We start from the raw sequence: 16,689 nt of genomic DNA, 5'->3' as shown, positions 1-16,689 counted from the left end.
AAGATACAAAAATTCTTTAAATTGATTGAAAATCTTAATTTATTAAGCTTAAAGTCAGACAGTGGTGTTGACTGCTGGAGTGGAGGCAGGACTGAGCTGGGAGAGAAGAAGAACTTAAGTAATCTTTATAAAGTGAAATGTCAAGGATCTAGGGAGGGAAAGAAAAGGTGGAATCTTGAATGACCCCTTTGCATGAATGAACGAGTGGAGGGCAGTATCTTTAAATAAAATAGAAAACGAGGAAATTTCACATATGGGGTTTGAGGAGCTGTGCAGCCCCCAGGGAGAGATGAACAGAAGGGAATTGGAGTCATGACTCTGGCATTCAGGAGAGAAGCCAGTGCTAGAGATTCAGGTTTGAGTCATCAGTGTTTGAGATATGTGTTGGCAGTGGGACTTAAAACTATGGAAGTTGCCTGAACTGTGGTGGCACAGTGGATGGAGCGTTGACTTGGAATGCTGATGTCTCTGGTTCAAAACCCTGGGCTTACCCGGTCAAGGCACATACAAGAAGCGACTAGTACAAGTTAATGCTTCCAGCTCTTCCCACCCCCCACCTCACCTTTCTATTTTTATCCTCTCTCTAAAACCAATAAATAAAATCTTAAAAATCAAATATGGAAATACATGATAGAGTCATTTAGACTGTGAAGAGAACAGGACCCCTAAGACTAGAGTCACCTGGAGGGTTCAGTCAACACTGTTATTGCCTTCTCCTGGTTATTTATTTATTTATTTTTTAAATTTTATTTACTCATTTTTAGAGAGGAGAGAGAGAGAGAAACAGAGAGAGAGAAGGGGGAGGAGCAGGAAGCATCAACTCCCATATGTGCCTTGACCAGGCAAGCCCAGGGTTTCGAACCGGCGACCTCAGCACTTCCAGGTCTACGCTTTATCCACTACACCACCACAGGTCAGGCGTGCCTTCTCCTGGTTATGAAGTCTTCTTTGTCTTTTACATTCTGGGCAAAATAAGTTTCTAGCTATCATTCCTGGTCCCATTTCCCTATCCTTTTCATTTCTACTTTTTTTTCTAGACCAGCCACAGTCTGTTTAGTCTGTGAAAATCCTAAACAAATCTGCACCTACAATAAAGCATATAACAACAGTGGCTCAGCTGACTTTCAACACAGGATCCAGAGTTGCTCTTGACTTTCTCTGTAGAACACTGGGGATGGAGAAGGGAAAGGAGGTAGAATAAGAAAAGAAACCTTAGGGCCAAGGTCTAAAATGGTGCTATCCAATATGGTAGCTACTAGCTACCTATGGCTATTTAAAATTTTTTTAATTCATTTTTTTAATATTTTATTTATTTATTTATTTGAGAGACGGAGAGACATAGATCTGTTCCTATATGTGCCCTGAATGGGGATCAAACCGGCAACCTCTGCACTTTAAGACGAAGCTCTACACAAAAGAGCTATCCCATCAGTGTGGTTATTTAAATTTAATTAAATTTAACATAAAAAGTGCAGTTTCTCAGTTGCATTAGCTATATTTTAAGTCTTTTTTTTTTTTTTTTCATTTTTCCGAAGCTGGAAACGAGGAGGCAGTCAGACAGACCCCCGCATACGCCCGACCGGGATCCACCCGGCATGCCCACCAGGGGGGCGGTCGCTCTGTTGCATCCAGAGCCATTCTAGCGCCTGAGGCAGAGGCCACAGAGCCATCCTCAGCGCCCGGGCCATCTTTGCTCCAATGGAACCTCGGCTGCGGGAGGAGAAGAGAGAGACAGAGAGGAAGGAGAGGGGGAGGGATGGAGAAGCAGATGGACGCCTCTCCTGTGTGCCCTTGCTGGGAATCGAACCCGGGACTCCTGCATGCCAGGCCGACGCTCTACCGCTGAGCCAACCGGCCAGGACCGCATTAGCTATATTTTAAGTGTTCAATAACCGCATGTAGCTAGTGGCCACTATATTGAAAAACTCAAATATAGAATATTTCCATCATCACAGGAAATTTTTTTTTTCCTTTTTGTATTTTTTTGAAGCTGGAAACGGGGAGGCAGTCAGACAGACTCCTGCATGTGCAGGATCCACCCAGCATGTCCAACAGGGGGCGATGCTCTGCCCATCTGGGGCATCCCTCTGCTGCAACCAGAGCCATTCTAGCGCCTGAGGCAGAGGCCATGGAGCCATCCTCAGCACCCAGGCCAACCTTGCTCCAATGGAATCTTGGCTGCGGGAGGGAAAGAGAGATACAGAGAGGAAGGTGAGGGGGAGGGGTGGAGAGGCAAATGGGCACTTCTCCTGTGTGCCCTGGCTGGGAATCGAACCCGGGACTCCAGCACGCCAGGCCGATGCTCTACCACTGACCCAACCGGCCAGGGCCATCACAGGAAATTTTATTAGAGCCAGAAATCATTTATAAATGTTATCTTTCACCTGACCAGGCATTGGCGCAGTTTATAGAGCGTCAGACTGGGACTCAGAGGACCCGGGTTTGAAACTCTGAGGTTGCTGGCTTGAGCGTGGGCTTACCAGCTTGAGCGCAGGTTCTTTGGCTTGAGCACAGGATCCTAGACATGACCTCATGGTCACTGACTTGATCCCAAAGGTTGCTGGCTTGAGCCCAAGGTTGCTGGCTTGAACAAAGGGTTACTATCTCTGCTGAAGACTCCCCCCCATCAAGGCATATATGATAAAGCCATCAATGAACAACTAAGGTGTCACAATGAAGAGTTGATGCTTCTCAGTCTCTCTGTCTCTGACACACACACACACACACACACACACACACACACAAATACAGTGGTACCTTGAGATACAAACAGACCAACATACGAATTTCTAAGATACGAGCTGCAACTCGGTCCGTATTTTTGTTCGAGATTCAAGTGAAATTCCAAGATACGAGTCGTGATTCGGGAAGCTGCTGCTAGTTGGCACGTTGGCGCATGGGTCCAGTATCAGCAGTTTGATATACGAGCTGACTGACTTACGAGTTGACTGACTTACAAGCTTGGTTACAGAATGACTTAAATTCATATCTCAAGGTACCACTGTTGATAACTAACTAACTAACTAACTAAATAAACAAAATGTGATCTTTCTTCTGCACCTTTTTGAAGGCTTGTGAAGGCTTTTTGTTTTTTGTTTTATTTATTTATTTATTTATTTATTTTATTATTTTATTTTCTTTTTTCTGTATTTTCTGAAGCCGGAAACGGGGAGAGACAGACAGACTCCTGCATGCGCCCGACCGGGATCCACCCGGCACGCCCACCAGGGGGCGATGCTCTGCCCCTCCGGGGCATCGCTCTGTTGCGACCAGAGCCACTCTAGAGCCTGGGGCAGAGGCCGAGGAGCCATCCCCAGCGCCCAGGCCATCTTTGCTCCAGTGGAGCCTCTGCTGCGGGAGGGGAAGAGAGAGACAGAGAGGAAGGAGAGGGGGAGGGGTGGAGAAGCAGATGGGCGCTTCTCCTGTGTGCCCTGGCCGGGAATCGAACCCGGGACTTCTGCACGCCAGGCTGACACTCTACCACTGAGCCAACCGGCCAGGGCCTAGAAGGCTTTTTGAAGAGTGCACCTGGAGGAGGAATTGAAAGGACAGTGGAACTACAGCAAACTATTCTTGGTGTAAAAGTGGAAAAAGGTTACAAAAAATGTCAATCAAATAATCTGGAGGAGAGGTATGATGGTAAAACCAATTCTTTTTTGCTGGGAAGAAAGTTCATGGGGAAGTGGAAAAGTCACAGAAATTTTTTTTTAACAGTTTATTTTTTTTAGATTTTATTTGTTGATTTTTTAGAGAGAGGAGAAAGAGTGAATAAAAGAAAGGAAGAGATAAAAAGAGGAGGTAGAAACAGGACACATCAACTCATAGTTGCTTCCTATATGTGCTTTGTCCGGGCAGGCAGGCAAGCCCAGGGTTTTGAACTGGTGATGTCAGCGTTCCAGGTCAACACTTTATCCACTGCGCCACCACAGGTCATACAAATTTTGGTTGTGATGTTGATTGATACCATAAAAGACAGTGACAACCCCAGACATCAGTAGTTAGTGAGATCCCAAGTCAGAGAGAGGCAACCTGATATCTGGGTAGCAGGTTGTATGTTCTTCCCCATCTACTCAAATAAAGGTTGAGAGGACTCTGAGATTGAGTACAAAATGTTGTGGCAGGGTTAGGAAATAAATTTATTGAGTTCTTCCTCTTTGAAGCCTAGCATCATATGCTTCTTTGGTACTAGGTATTAGGTACAGGAGAGGGAGACAGTAAGAGTGGAGGAACCAAGTAAGACTGGAGTTGGGGACAATGGATAAGGATTTGTAAAAATCAGAGATCAGGGAGGCATTCCTGAAGAGTACCCACAGAGATGCGATAGCGTGCTGTCTGGTATGACTGGTGGAAAGAGAGTGCTGGATACATGCCTATTTTCAAGTTGTAATTTGGGTTCTCCCTATCTATTCCCTGAGGGCAAGGACCATGTCTTTTTCCTTCAGCTTTATGTCTCCATCACATAGCCAGTGCCTAACACCTAATAGGACTTCAATAAAAGTTTGTTAAAGTGCAAAAATTCAAGCTTGTTATAGAGCAGGGGTCGGGAAACTTTTTGGCTGACAGAGCCATGAATGTCACATATTTTAAAATGTAATTCTGTGAAAGCCATACAACGACCCGTGTACATTACGCATTATCCAATAAAAATTTGGTGTTGTCCCGGAGGACAGCTGTGATTGGCTTCAGCCACCCACAACCATGAACATGAGTGGTAGGAAATGAATGGATTGTAATACATGAGAATGTTTTATATTTTTAATGTTATTATTATTTTTTTAAGATTTGTCTGTGAGCCAGATGCAACCATCAAAAGAGCCCCATCTGGCTCATGAGCCATAGGTTCCTGACCCCAGTTATAGAGGGAAAAAAGAAACTTGGAATTATTTTTTAGTTTAACTCTACTTGAATGTGAGTAGAATATAATGATGGACACACTTGAATGGTAGTGTTTATCATGATGAATGTGTATTGTGAAGATGATTTCTTAATAAATACTCCTGAAGCAACATACTCAAACAAGATCAAAGTTTAGATGGTTCAGATCTCTCTCTAGGAATACATTTCTTTTCAACTCTCCACTGACTTGAATTTTTTTAAAGATTAAAAAAAAAAAGTACCCCTGGTCGAATAGCTCAGTTGGTTAGAGAGCATCGTTCCAAAGTGCAGAGGTTGCTGGTTCAATCCCTGGTCAGGGCACAGAGAGGAACAGTTCCTGACTCTTTCTCTCTCTCTCTTTCCCTTCCTCTCTTTTTATTTTATTTTATTTATTTTATTTTTTTACAGAGACAGAGAGAGTCAGAGAGAAGGATAGACAGGAACAGACAGATAGGAACGGAGAGAGATGAGAAGCATCAATCATTAGTTTTTCGTTGTGCGTTGCAACACCTTAATTGTTCATTGATTGCTTTCTCATATGTGCCTTGACCGCGGGCCTTCAGCAGACCTAGTAATCCATTGCTTGAGCCAGAGACCTTGGGCTCAAGCTGGTGAGCTTTTGCTCAAATCAGATGAGCCCTCACTCAAGCTGGCGACCTTGGGGTCTCGAACCTGGGTCTTCCGCATCCCAGTCCGAAGCTCTATCCACTGCGCCGCCTGGTCAAGCCCCTTCCTCTCTCTTTTTTTTTTTTTTTTTTACAGAGACAGAGAGAGAGTCAGAGAGAGGGATAGACAGGGACAGACAGACAGGAAACGGAGAGATGAGAAGCATCAATCATTAGTTTTTCTTTGCGCACTGCAACACCTTAATTGTTCATTGATTGCTTTCTCATACATGCCTTGACCGCGGGCCTTCAGCAGACTGAGTAACCCCTTGCTCCAACCCCTTGCTTGGACCTTGGGTCCAAGCTGGTGAGCTTTTTGCTCAAACCAGATGAGCCCTCACTCAAGCTGGCAACTTCAGGGTCTCGAACCTGGGTCTTTCGCATCCCAGTCTAACGTTCTATCCACTGTGCCACTGCCCGGTCAGGCTTCCTCTCTTTTTAAAATGAATAAAATACACATTTAAAAAATAAGAAAGCAAAGAAATATAGAAAAGAAATAGAAAATGAAGTTATTGGGAGTGGGGATTTAAAAAAAGTACACTGAGGCCCTGGCTGGGTTGCTCAGTTGGTTAAGAGCATCATCCAGATACATCAAGGTTGTAGGCTCCATCCCCAGTCAAAGCACATACAAGAATCAACCAGTCACCTGACCAGGCAGTGGCGCAGTGGATAGAGAGTTGGACCGGGATGTGGAGGACCCAGGTTCGAGACCCTGAGCTCGCCAGCTTGAGTGCAGGCTCATCTAGTTCGAACAAAAGCTCACCAGCTTGGACTCAAGGTCGCTGGCTCCAGCGAGGGGTTACTCGGTTTGCTGAAGGCCTGCGGTCAAGGCACATATGAGAGAGCAGTCAATGAACAACTAATGTGTCGCAAGGCGCAATGAAAAACTAATGATTGATGCTTCTCATCTCTCCGTTCCTGTCTGTCTGTCCCTGTCTATCCCTCTTTCTGACTCTCTCTGTCTCTCTAAAAAAAAAAAAAAAAAAGAATCAACCAGTGAATTCATGGATGAATGGAACAAGTCCACATTTCTTTCTCTCTCCCCATCCCTCTAAAATCAATTTTAAAATATTTTTAATTATAGTGAGGAGCAGGGAGGTACAACTCTTAGGTTTCTGTTCTCCAAAACCTTTAATGATAACTAGACCTCCCTTAGCACTTAACCTATAAGATAAATAGAAACTAAAAAACCAAAACCAAAACCAAAAAAAGCCCCCAGGAAGCTGGAGAAGGGGGAGAATTCACTTAAGAATGAGATGGTGGTACAGTTGGTAGAGCGTCGACTAGGAGTGCTGAAGTCGCAGGTTCGAAACCCCAGGCTTGCCTGGTCAAGGCACATATGAGGAACAACTGTGAGTTGACGCCTCCTGATCCTCCCTCCACTTCCTTTCTCTCTCTCTCTCTCTCTCTCTCTCTGAAATAAATAAAATCTTATTTTTTATTTTAGTGAGAAGAGGGGAAACAGAGAGACAAACTCCTGCATGTGCAAGGACTAGGATCCACCCAGCAAGCCCACTAGGGGGCAATGCTCTGCCCATCTGGGGCCATCCTCAGTGCCTGAGGCCAACTCCCTTGGGCCATTCAAGCCATGGGTATGGGAGGTGGGGGAGGAGGAGGAAGAAGAGGAGAGAGAGAGAAGGGGGGGCGGAGAAGCAGATGGTCACTTCCCTTGTGTGCCCTGACCTTCTCCTGTGTGCTCTGACTGGGAATCAACAGGACATCCACATGCCGGGCCAACACTCTACCACTGATCCAATTGGCTAGGGCCAATAAAATCTTTTTTATTTTTTATTTTATTTATTTATTCATTTTTAGAGAGGAGGGGAGAAGAGAGAGAGAGAGAGAGAAGAGAGAGACAGAGAGAGAGAAGGGGGAGGAGCAGGAAGCATCAACTCCCACCTGTGCCTTGACCAGGCAAGCCCAGAGTTTTGAACCTAAAATCTTTTTTAAAAGTAAAAAAGAATGAGATGGAGCTCTGTGCTCTGTTGGTTAAAACGTTGTCCTGATGCACAGAGTTTGCAGGTTCAATCCCCAGTCAGAGCACACACAGAAAAAGATCGGTTTCTGTCTCTCTAAAACTCAATAAATGTTAAAAATTAGATGGAAATGGTTTGACTTAAACACCTTACACACAGTACTGAGGTAAATTTCTAGGGTGTCAGGCCATTAGTCCTAATATCCAGAGTTCCTGCTTCCCTTGTTTTCACCTGGCCTCCTTTTTCCCACCTCCAGAAAATGTGTAAGAAGCACAGGTTTCCCCATTCAACTGGGGGGGGGGGGAGGATTCTAAGTAGGACTGTGGAGTGATAGAATTCTAGAGATAGGCAAGCCTCCACAAGGCTTCAGAACTAGTTCTCTGGAGTGACAGAATTCTAGAGATAGGCAAGCCTCCACAAGGCTTCAGAACTAGTTCTCTGGAAAGGAGCAAACACAAGCTGGCATCATTTAACACTGTTTGGCCCCAGAGGCCAACTCTAACCCGAGGGAGTACAGAGGTTGAAATTCTGCAACCCACCCACTCCATATTCACCCCACCTCACTTCTAGCTTCTTTCTCATGAAGCCAAGACTTAAGACTAGTCTGTTGTCCAACTAGACCCGGGAGCCTAAGGAATGCATTTCCCATGCACGACTTAGATCCCGGGCTCCTGCTTCCTAGGTCTTTTTCCTACGGTCCCTGCGGACCCTAGTGTAAGAACTCAGATTCTCAAGGCACTCCCATGGGCCGTGGGGCAGGACTCCCATTCTCTGCCTCTCCATCTCCCTGGAATTTTCCACTGCAGCTGCCTCCGCTCCCAGACACCCCTCCCTGGGCAAAATTCCCGACTCCCTCCGCCTCCCCTTCCTTAATCACACCTCATTCCCACCCCCGGCCCTGAGGCCCAACCCACAGTGCCGCTCACACCACACACTAACCCCGGTGGTCCCAGTTAGAGAAATGGGAGGACAGGTCCTTACAGAAGAGTGAGAGAGAGAGAGAGACAGAGAGAGAGACAGAGAGAAGAGAGCCCCAAGCTCTTTCCAGAGCAGGCAAAAAAGGGCAGTGGACGGGCTGTTCCTAGTGGGGCTGGAGTGTGTGTGTGTGTGGGGGGGGGGGAGTGGCCCTCCTCAAATCCCCATATAAGGCAGGGCAAGCAGTTAGGCTTTTGGATTGGCTGATTCAAATGAGCATTCCACCTGGCAACAGGGTTTCTATTGGCTCTCAGGAAAAATAGGAGGAAGGTGGATGGAGGTTGTTGGTGGCTGGGATTGGAGGGGGGAGGGGAGTAGAGGTGACCGGAGTGGGGGGCGGTTACCAGGGCAACAGGGTAAGAGCCCAGCAGGGTGTCCGAGACATCAGGCGGGGCTGGAAGGTGGCGAGGGGGGTAGAGGAAAGGAGGGTGGGAGGGAGAGGAAAAGGAGTGAGACAGGGAGACTAAGGGGGAGGGGGAGGGCAAAAGAGGGGGGAGAGGAGGAAAATGAAGCAAGAGAGCACAGAGGTGGAGAGGGTCACAGATCGCTAAAGACATCAGCGAGTGAGTCAGAGAAACAGACTGAGAGATGGAAAGATCTCAGAGGATAGGTTCGGCAAGGAAAACTTGGGTGGGGCTCCAAGATTTTTGAGGAGTGGGAGACTGAGAAACTGATAGAAGAGTCAGCAAGAGAAATTGGGAGGTGTGTACACCAAGGGCCCAAAAGATGGTGTATTTAAGCACTTCAATACTAAATTACGATGATTGATCAGTGTCTTTTTTTATTAAGAAAATTATACCAGCAATGATAATGATAACCAAATACAGGAGTACACACACACCAAAGATACCCTTTCCCAAACCCTAGCCTTCCACCTCATTCATATTTCTGACTTTTAATTTAATATACACCCCAGCTCCTGTCCCGCCTGAAATCCCAAGCTTCTCAAAATGACCGAAAGATAGTGAGGCTGAGGACCAGAAACTGAGCATGTGTGGAGTAGAGTGGGGCTGGAACTCCAAACCTGGTCTCCTGGCAAAGGAGGCAAACATAATTCCGAAAGGCTAAGCAAGATGGCAGCAGAGGAAAGAGAAAAGAACGAGAAATGCGGAAAATAAGGACATGAAGAGGAACTGAGGAAAATCAGCTAAAGATATAGAGCTAGGTGACAGATGAGACAAGAACAGTGTTGTCTAGGAGAGGGAAAGAGATAAGAGATGGAAGGGTAGAAGAGGGCAAATAAAAAGCAGAGCACAGGTGACAGAGTAAGAGATGTGAGATATGAATGGTCGTGAGGGAGGGGTCTGAGTACCGGTGAATTAGGAGGAATGAAGAGAAACAGGACCAGGAGAAGGAAAGTGAGGTGAGAAGGGCGAACAAGAAAGGTCAGAGATGGAAAAAAGAAAAGGAGACTGGAGGGCCTCTGACTCTCCTCAGAGCACAAGGAGGAGCCAGGAAGGGAAGAACGCGGAAAGGGTCACAAAAGTCAGCCTGGGGCAGGGTAGAGGCTAGGCTGCCCTTGATGCTCCCATCCCCTCTGAAAGCCACACAGAATATGTTGATAGATGTCGGATAAGGGGAAATCCAGCGTGATGTGGAAGTAACTCTTCCTCTTCTTTAAGCTTTTGGTTTCTCAAATACCTGCCCAGCCTTTCCCTCTGCTCTCCCAACCACCCCTAGGCAATATCTCAGGGCTTTTGGGGGTGGAGGGGAAGGTCAGTAGGACTCTGACCATTCCTTCAGTCTGTTCCCAAAAGACTGACTCCACATTCAGAGGCAGTAGGTCGGGATTCGAAGAGGTCCCTCCCCACAGGAACCCCACCCCTTACCACCTCCGCGCCCCACTCCTTTCCCCACGACCGTCAGTCTCTCCATTCCCCCCTCCCGGTCTTGCCCTCCCTCCCGCTTCTCGCGCTCTCCCTCCCGCCTCTCGCGCTCGCCCTCCCCTCGCTTTCATCCTCCTATCCCCACCTCTCCAACCTCCGCTTTCATCCTCCTCCCTTCTCTTCTCCTCCCAGCTCCCGCCTGCCCCACCCCTGGGAAGCCCCTCCCGTCGGGCAGCGCCGCCTTTATAAGCGGTTTCTCTGGCCGGGGGCGGCAGCGGCTGGTCGGCGGCAGCTCTGCGGGTGCGGGGGCGGCGAACGGAGGACTAAACAACAGCGGCCGGAGCGCGCCGGCCACCGCCCGCACCGCCCTTCCGCCCGCTCTCTGGACGGCCGCAGCCCTGCGGGTCTCCACCCCCCCCCCACCGCGCGCGCCTCTGCAACCTCTTCCAGAAACCCAGCGTGCTGAGCGGCTGCCGCTGCCGCTGTCGCCGCCGCCACCGCGCCAGGTTTTGGCTGCGGCCACCTTCCGCCGTCCAGGGCCCCTCCGTCCCGGCCCCGGGACCCCGGCTCCCCTCTAGCCCCGGCCCCGGCACCATGTCGGAGAAGAGTGTGGAGGCAGCGGCCGAGCTGAGCGCCAAGGTACGGGTGGGGACGGCCACAGCCTGGACCCCGCGCGACCCCCGGACTACGCGCGGTCGTACGCCTTAGGCCGCCACCGACGGCCCCACGCTGCCTTGGCGCCGGATCCCAGCAGACCCTTTCCGCCCTCCCCCCGCTCCCCAGCCTGGTGCTGCCTACCCTGCTCGGCGCGCCGCTCGCCTGCGCCCTCTAGCTTCCTGAGTGCCGCTCCCGGCCCCGCTCGGGCCCAGCCGCCGTCCCCACCCCTCTCCCGGCCAGGCCAGCGCGCCTTGCCGCCGGCCACTTTACCGTCGGAGCTCTCTGTGGCTCACTTTATTTGGCCCCTCCCTCTTACCCTTCTCACCGTGCCGCGCTTCTCCGTCTCTCCTTCCAATCTGACCTCACCATTTCCGCAGCTAAGCGGCTTGAGACCCTCCAGTGTAAACAGGACTCCCGGGAGGCTGCGCCTCTAGGTCCCTCCCCTCGAGGCCCTACCGCCTCTTCTGTCCTTGGACGCCTACTGCCTCATTTTATTCCCTTCTTTCTTTCCCCAGGGCTTTACCTATCTTTTCTCTCCATAGCAGCCTTTCAGCCTCTCCCCCAACATTTAAAGAATCTTGAGTCCCTAAAAATGAGAAGCGGGGCAGGAATAGCCTTCGAGAAAAGCTCAGCTTAGCATTGCTTGGTCTTGCATGGAACCGTTCTTGCTCTCATCAGCTCCATTCTCTGGCCCATCCGTTTGCCCTTGCTTCTCTTAATTTCCCTAGGGAATCTGCTGAGTGTTGCTTTGGGAAATTAATTTAGTGAGGGCTTGGGGGCTGGGAGCCCGACCTTGGGGGTGGGGGGTTGCTGAGGAGGTCAGAGAGGCCTCCTGGTGGCTTGTGAAGTGAAAAGGGGGAATCAGTGGGATTAAAGGCAGTGGGAGAGAGGTGCTATGAGTGAGCTCTGACAAGGTGTGCCGTGTGGCTCTCCGGTGGGCTTTGTGGTGGCATGTGACTTCACTGAGTAGGTGTCTTTGTATGTCTGAAATTCAGCGAGTGTGTGGGACTGCCCGTGTCAGCTACATGTGTGCATTTGGAGACCTGGAGCCATGTTGTTGCTGTGCTTGTGCTGAGTGGCTCCACTCAGCTCTTGTGCTGTCTGTCTCAAAAGTGTGCCAGAATGCCCAGACACCAGGCCATGTGTCTTTGGGTCGCATGGGTGCTCCTCTGGAACCATGTGTGTGTGAATTGGTGTCAGCCTGTGTCAGTGTGTGTGACTGTGTTGAGTAAATGAGGCCAGAGGGCTGCTTAGCACAAGACCTGGATCACATATCCTCCTGAAAAGGGATCATGGAAGGACAGTGACCAGAAGGACAGGACAGGGAGGAGAGGGCCTGGCCCCTTGGACTTTGGTCTCTGGTGGTAGCCTCCCTCCCTCCCTTTCACATTCTCTCCCTCCCCCATCAGCCCAGACGGGAAACTCAGGCCAGGGCCACACAGACCTGAGGTAGGGCCCCAGATGAAGCTGAGGAGCCCCAGGCCTTCCAAGCCCAGGATGGAGGAGGAGCAAGTCCACCAGATAGAAGAAATGCCATACCCACCATGTGGCAAAGAAATGAGGACAGCCAAGTGACAGGAAGGAACCTAGCTGGAGTGAAAGGGTCAAGCATTCTGTGCTCCCCTGGAAGGGAAAAGGGAATTGAGTGACTCTCCAGGCCAACCATTGGCACCCCCCCCATCCCCAGTCCCGTTCCAGAAAGGACACACCCTCTCAGGGTGATCTACTCACACAGAAAACTTCCATCCACACAGAATCAGATATACAGAGTTGCACACTAACACCAGGTTGGATCACAGGGAGACACTGTCGTTCAGTGCCTGCCAAGGGTGGGGTGGGAGAGGACTGGAATCAAAATTGGAAGGGCCTGTGTGTCTAGAGAGGAGGGACTCTTCTAGGAGCATTTCTCTCTGCCACATCAGAAAAGGATTAGGGCTGGCCTGATATCTCAGTTGGTTAGAGCGTCCTCTAGATGCATAAGTTGTGGGTTTGACCTGTGATCAGGGCATATACAAGAATAGATTGATGTTTCTCTTTCTCAAATCAATAAAATAAAAATACTTTTGAAAAAGAAAAGGACATTTGGGTATGCCTATTAAGACCTTGGGGTAAAGAAGAGAGAGGTGCCTGACCTGTGGTGGCGCAGTGGGATAAACCATCGGCCTGGAACCCTGAGGTCGCTGGTTTGAAACCCTGGGCTTGCCTGGTCAAGGCACATATGGGAGTTGATGCTTCCTGCTCCTCCCCCTTCTCTCTCTCTCTCTCTCTCCCTCTCCCTCTCTTCCTCTTTCCCTCTCTCTCCCCTCTCTGAAAATTGAATAAAGTCTTAAAAAAAAAAAAGACGGGGCGGTGTGTGTGTGTGTGGGGGGATCCTCTAGACAGGTACGTTCCGCATCTGTATTCCTGTCCCACCCCAGACACAAAATTTGTCTCTCGTCTCCCATGTCGCACACTCCCATTTTTCTTTTATCCTATTTGACCTACATCCCCTGGAAGTGGTTATTTCTACCCTTCTACCACACCATGCACATTCACGAGTCTTAGGGAGGAGGGAATACTTGAACTTTTTTTTGGAAGGGGAAGTAGGGAAGGGTGGGGAGGGGTGCCAGAAATCAGGCTAGAGTGCTCTCCCTGTTATGTGGTATTTGCCCGAGTAGGAGCATAAGGATTCTAGGGACAGATAGAGGGAAACAAAGGCTCTGGTAGCTGGGGGGAAGCTGGGAGGGATGCCCAGGAGAGAGTACCAGGAAAAGGCCCCAGAGGTAGACAAAAGGCAGAGCTCGGCAGGCAGTGGGAGGGGGTGGGGCATTGGGGCTTTGACCAGATGGAGGGGATTTGCTTTGCTGAGCTGAACTCTGGCTGGGGAGGTTTGGAAAAACTTGATGGGGATGGTGAACAGTTGCATTGACCACCTAGTTCCCTTTCCTCATCACTTCATCTTCCCCGAGTCTTGGGGCAAGTGTCTGGTCTCAGCCTCTTTGTGGTCTTAAAGACCCTGGGACCTCTGTTCTAACTCTAAGCTGCTATGAGTCCCTTCTCCGTTTCACACTCTAGGCTCCTCTTCATTTGTGGTGAAAGAAAGGTGATCTCTCTCTCTCTCTCTCTCTCCTCTCTCTCTCTCTCAGGACTTGAAGGAGAAGAAAGAGAAGGTGGAGGAGAAAGCGAGCCGGAAAGAGCGGAAGAAAGAAGTGGAGGTGCTGAGGGTCAGGGCTGGGGGTTGTGAACACACCTGCCCACCATTCCCCCTTCAGTTTCTGGGAGGCTGGGTCCTGTCTTTCCTCTGACTTATTCTATCCTCCCTGCCCCACCCTCAGGCTCTCCCAGTGCCCCTTGCCTGTGGTGGTAATAGTGGGTGGAGGCAAATAGCCAGCCTGACACTGCTCCCTCTTCTGGTTCCCAAAGGAGGAGGAGAATGGAGCTGAGGAGGAAGAAGAAGAAACTGCTGAGGACGGAGAGGAGGAGGATGAAGGGGAAGAAGAAGGTAGGGAGGGGCAGGGTGGCTAGACTCCAAAGAACATTCAGAGTGGGTTTGAAGACCGGAAACAGGGCTGAGGGCGACCACAGGGGGTCTGCTGGAGCTTCCTGCTCTTCCCCAATGACCCATTTCTGGCTCCTCAGATGAGGAAGAAGAAGATGATGACGACGAAGGGCCCGCGCTGAAGAGAGCTGCTGAAGAGGAGGTTTGGGCTGGGTTGTGGGGCCTGAGGGGCTGTCAGGGATGCAGCAGGTGCTGGGAGCCCTTTGTATTTGGACCCAGATCCCTGTAGTGCATGGGTGGGTGCTGGAGCAGGGCAGGGACAAGGGGCAGTCCCTCACACTTAACAGCTCTTTCCCTCTCCACAGGATGAAGTTGATCCCAAGCGGCAGAAGACAGAAAATGGGGCATCGGCATGAGCCCCCCTGCCAATGGGCTGGGGTGGGAGGTCCCTTAGGGCCTGGAGATGGGGGCAGGAACCATGAGTGCAGCCACTCTTCACCTGGCTCCTTACTCTGGGCCCTGTACCAGAGCTGCCACCCTCTTTCTCCCCAGCCTCCTCATGTCCACCTCTCCAGACACTGCCCCCCCCCTGCCATTCTTCTACTTCCTGACCTGTTCCATCTGAGTTTCCCAGCTGGTCCCCAATTGCCCCTCTCCCTCTTTTTCTCTCTTCCTCCCTCCCACCACCCCCGACCCTCCTCTGTTAGCCTTTCTTTCCTAATCACTGCATCCTAGCCTCTTGTCCTGTCCATCCCTACCCTGCCTGATACCTGGGTCCCCCTCACATCCCCTTCTCTCAGACAGCGCCAGGCCAGGGTGGGGCCAGGGTCGGGACCGAACCCCACAGCTGCCCCCCTCACCTCCCCTTTTTGTATAATTTAATAAAGAAATGGTCGCGCTTCTGTTTTTAACCTGTCTCCTGCTTTCCCAGGGCAGAGGGAGGAGGGTGGCTATGTCACATTCTGTCAGAACCCTTCCCTTATAAAAAAGTTCCGTCCTACCATCCACCACTCAAGAAGACAAGGTCAGCACTCCCAGGATGGACATGGAGTGCAGCATCTTTGAGAGCTATTGTCCTCTTTTTGGATTCTTAGGGATGCTCCTCCCCAGTAATACACACTTCTCTGCTAGACCACACCAGGTCTAGACACTGCTGAGCAGAGTGGAAAGCTACCAGCCCTATTGTGCTGAACCAGGCAAAGAAACAGCTTAGAAACAAGAAGTCCTACTCCTTCAGTGGGAGAGGACTGGGAGGCCTGGGTCTCAACCTCTTTGTACCTGGAATGAGTTTCCTGGCATCAGAATTTCCCTTTCTGGAAACACTGAGAAAGTGAGCACCTGGTTAAGTAGAGAATTCCAGGGCCTCCTACAGTACCCAGGCTGGCTGTAAGTTCTTGGCACCAACCCTCCACCACTCCCTGCTTTGCTTCTCAAACTGGGTGGGATGGGGAGCAAGAGTCTCTCTGGCAGTCTCAGGCTTTCTTCCATACTACTTCTGCCTCTTGTTTTTCTAGAGTTTGATCTCTGTTGAAAGATCTCTTCAATTTCTCTATATCACCCTGGCCAATCCAGAACCACTGATTAGGAGCAGATGCTGAGTATATACTGGTTTGAGCTGGGGTAGGGTGTGTGTGACTCATGGATGCCACCATTCTTGTCAAAAGAGCCACAGTTCACCAAGGGTCAGGTCTATACATAGCTTTTGTCTTCACACTCCATAATTGATTTTGGAATATTATTTAATCTCTGAGCCTCTTAGTTTCCTCATCTGTACAATGAGGATAACATTAGATCTCATGAGTTACGGTATCTACAGTGTCCAATACAGTGCCTAACACACTGAAGGCTCAATACAACGTAACTATTCTTTTCCCTGGGCTTAGGTGCCATTCCCCAGACTTAACATCTTTCAGGGTCCAGTAAAGCTGTTTACCTTATTCCCCAAAATCATCCTATGGATGGGTGGGGGAGGCAGGTCTACAAGGGTAATGAAGTTCTAGGAGATTGAAGGAATGAGGGAGGGGACTGGTACCAAAGGGCTGGCCAGGAAGAAAGTGTGAATGTTGGGATTGATTGGGGAGGCAGCTTATAGATGGGCAAGCAGGTAGTTTTAGGCAGAAAGGGTTTCCAGAGAAGGGCAGAAGGTCTTGGGAAAAAGAACAGTCAGGAGGGTAGGGGAGGGCAGAGAGGGGGTGGTGGGGACACCCAGGACTGAGGAAATAAACAAGGGGAGCGCC

The 16,689-nt window shown here is 49.9% G+C and overlaps 1 protein-coding gene across 1 annotated transcript; it reads left to right on the top strand.

The window, feature by feature from the left end:
• Window positions 1–10,361: 10,361 nt before the first annotated feature.
• Window positions 10,362–15,363, top strand: PTMS (parathymosin). Its single transcript, XM_066260551.1, has 5 exons — window positions 10,362–10,956; window positions 14,100–14,168; window positions 14,377–14,455; window positions 14,593–14,654; window positions 14,818–15,363. The coding sequence occupies exons 1-5, from the start codon at window positions 10,912–10,914 to the stop codon at window positions 14,866–14,868; spliced, it is 306 nt and encodes a 101-aa protein (XP_066116648.1). The 5' UTR covers window positions 10,362–10,911; the 3' UTR covers window positions 14,869–15,363.
• The last annotated feature ends 1,326 nt before the right edge of the window (window positions 15,364–16,689 follow it).

This window comes from Saccopteryx bilineata, chromosome 1, assembly GCF_036850765.1.
Source record: "Saccopteryx bilineata isolate mSacBil1 chromosome 1, mSacBil1_pri_phased_curated, whole genome shotgun sequence".
Lineage (NCBI taxonomy): Eukaryota > Metazoa > Chordata > Mammalia > Chiroptera > Emballonuridae > Saccopteryx > Saccopteryx bilineata.
Note: the sequence above shows the minus strand (reverse complement) of the source record. Positions and strands in the feature narration are given on the sequence as shown.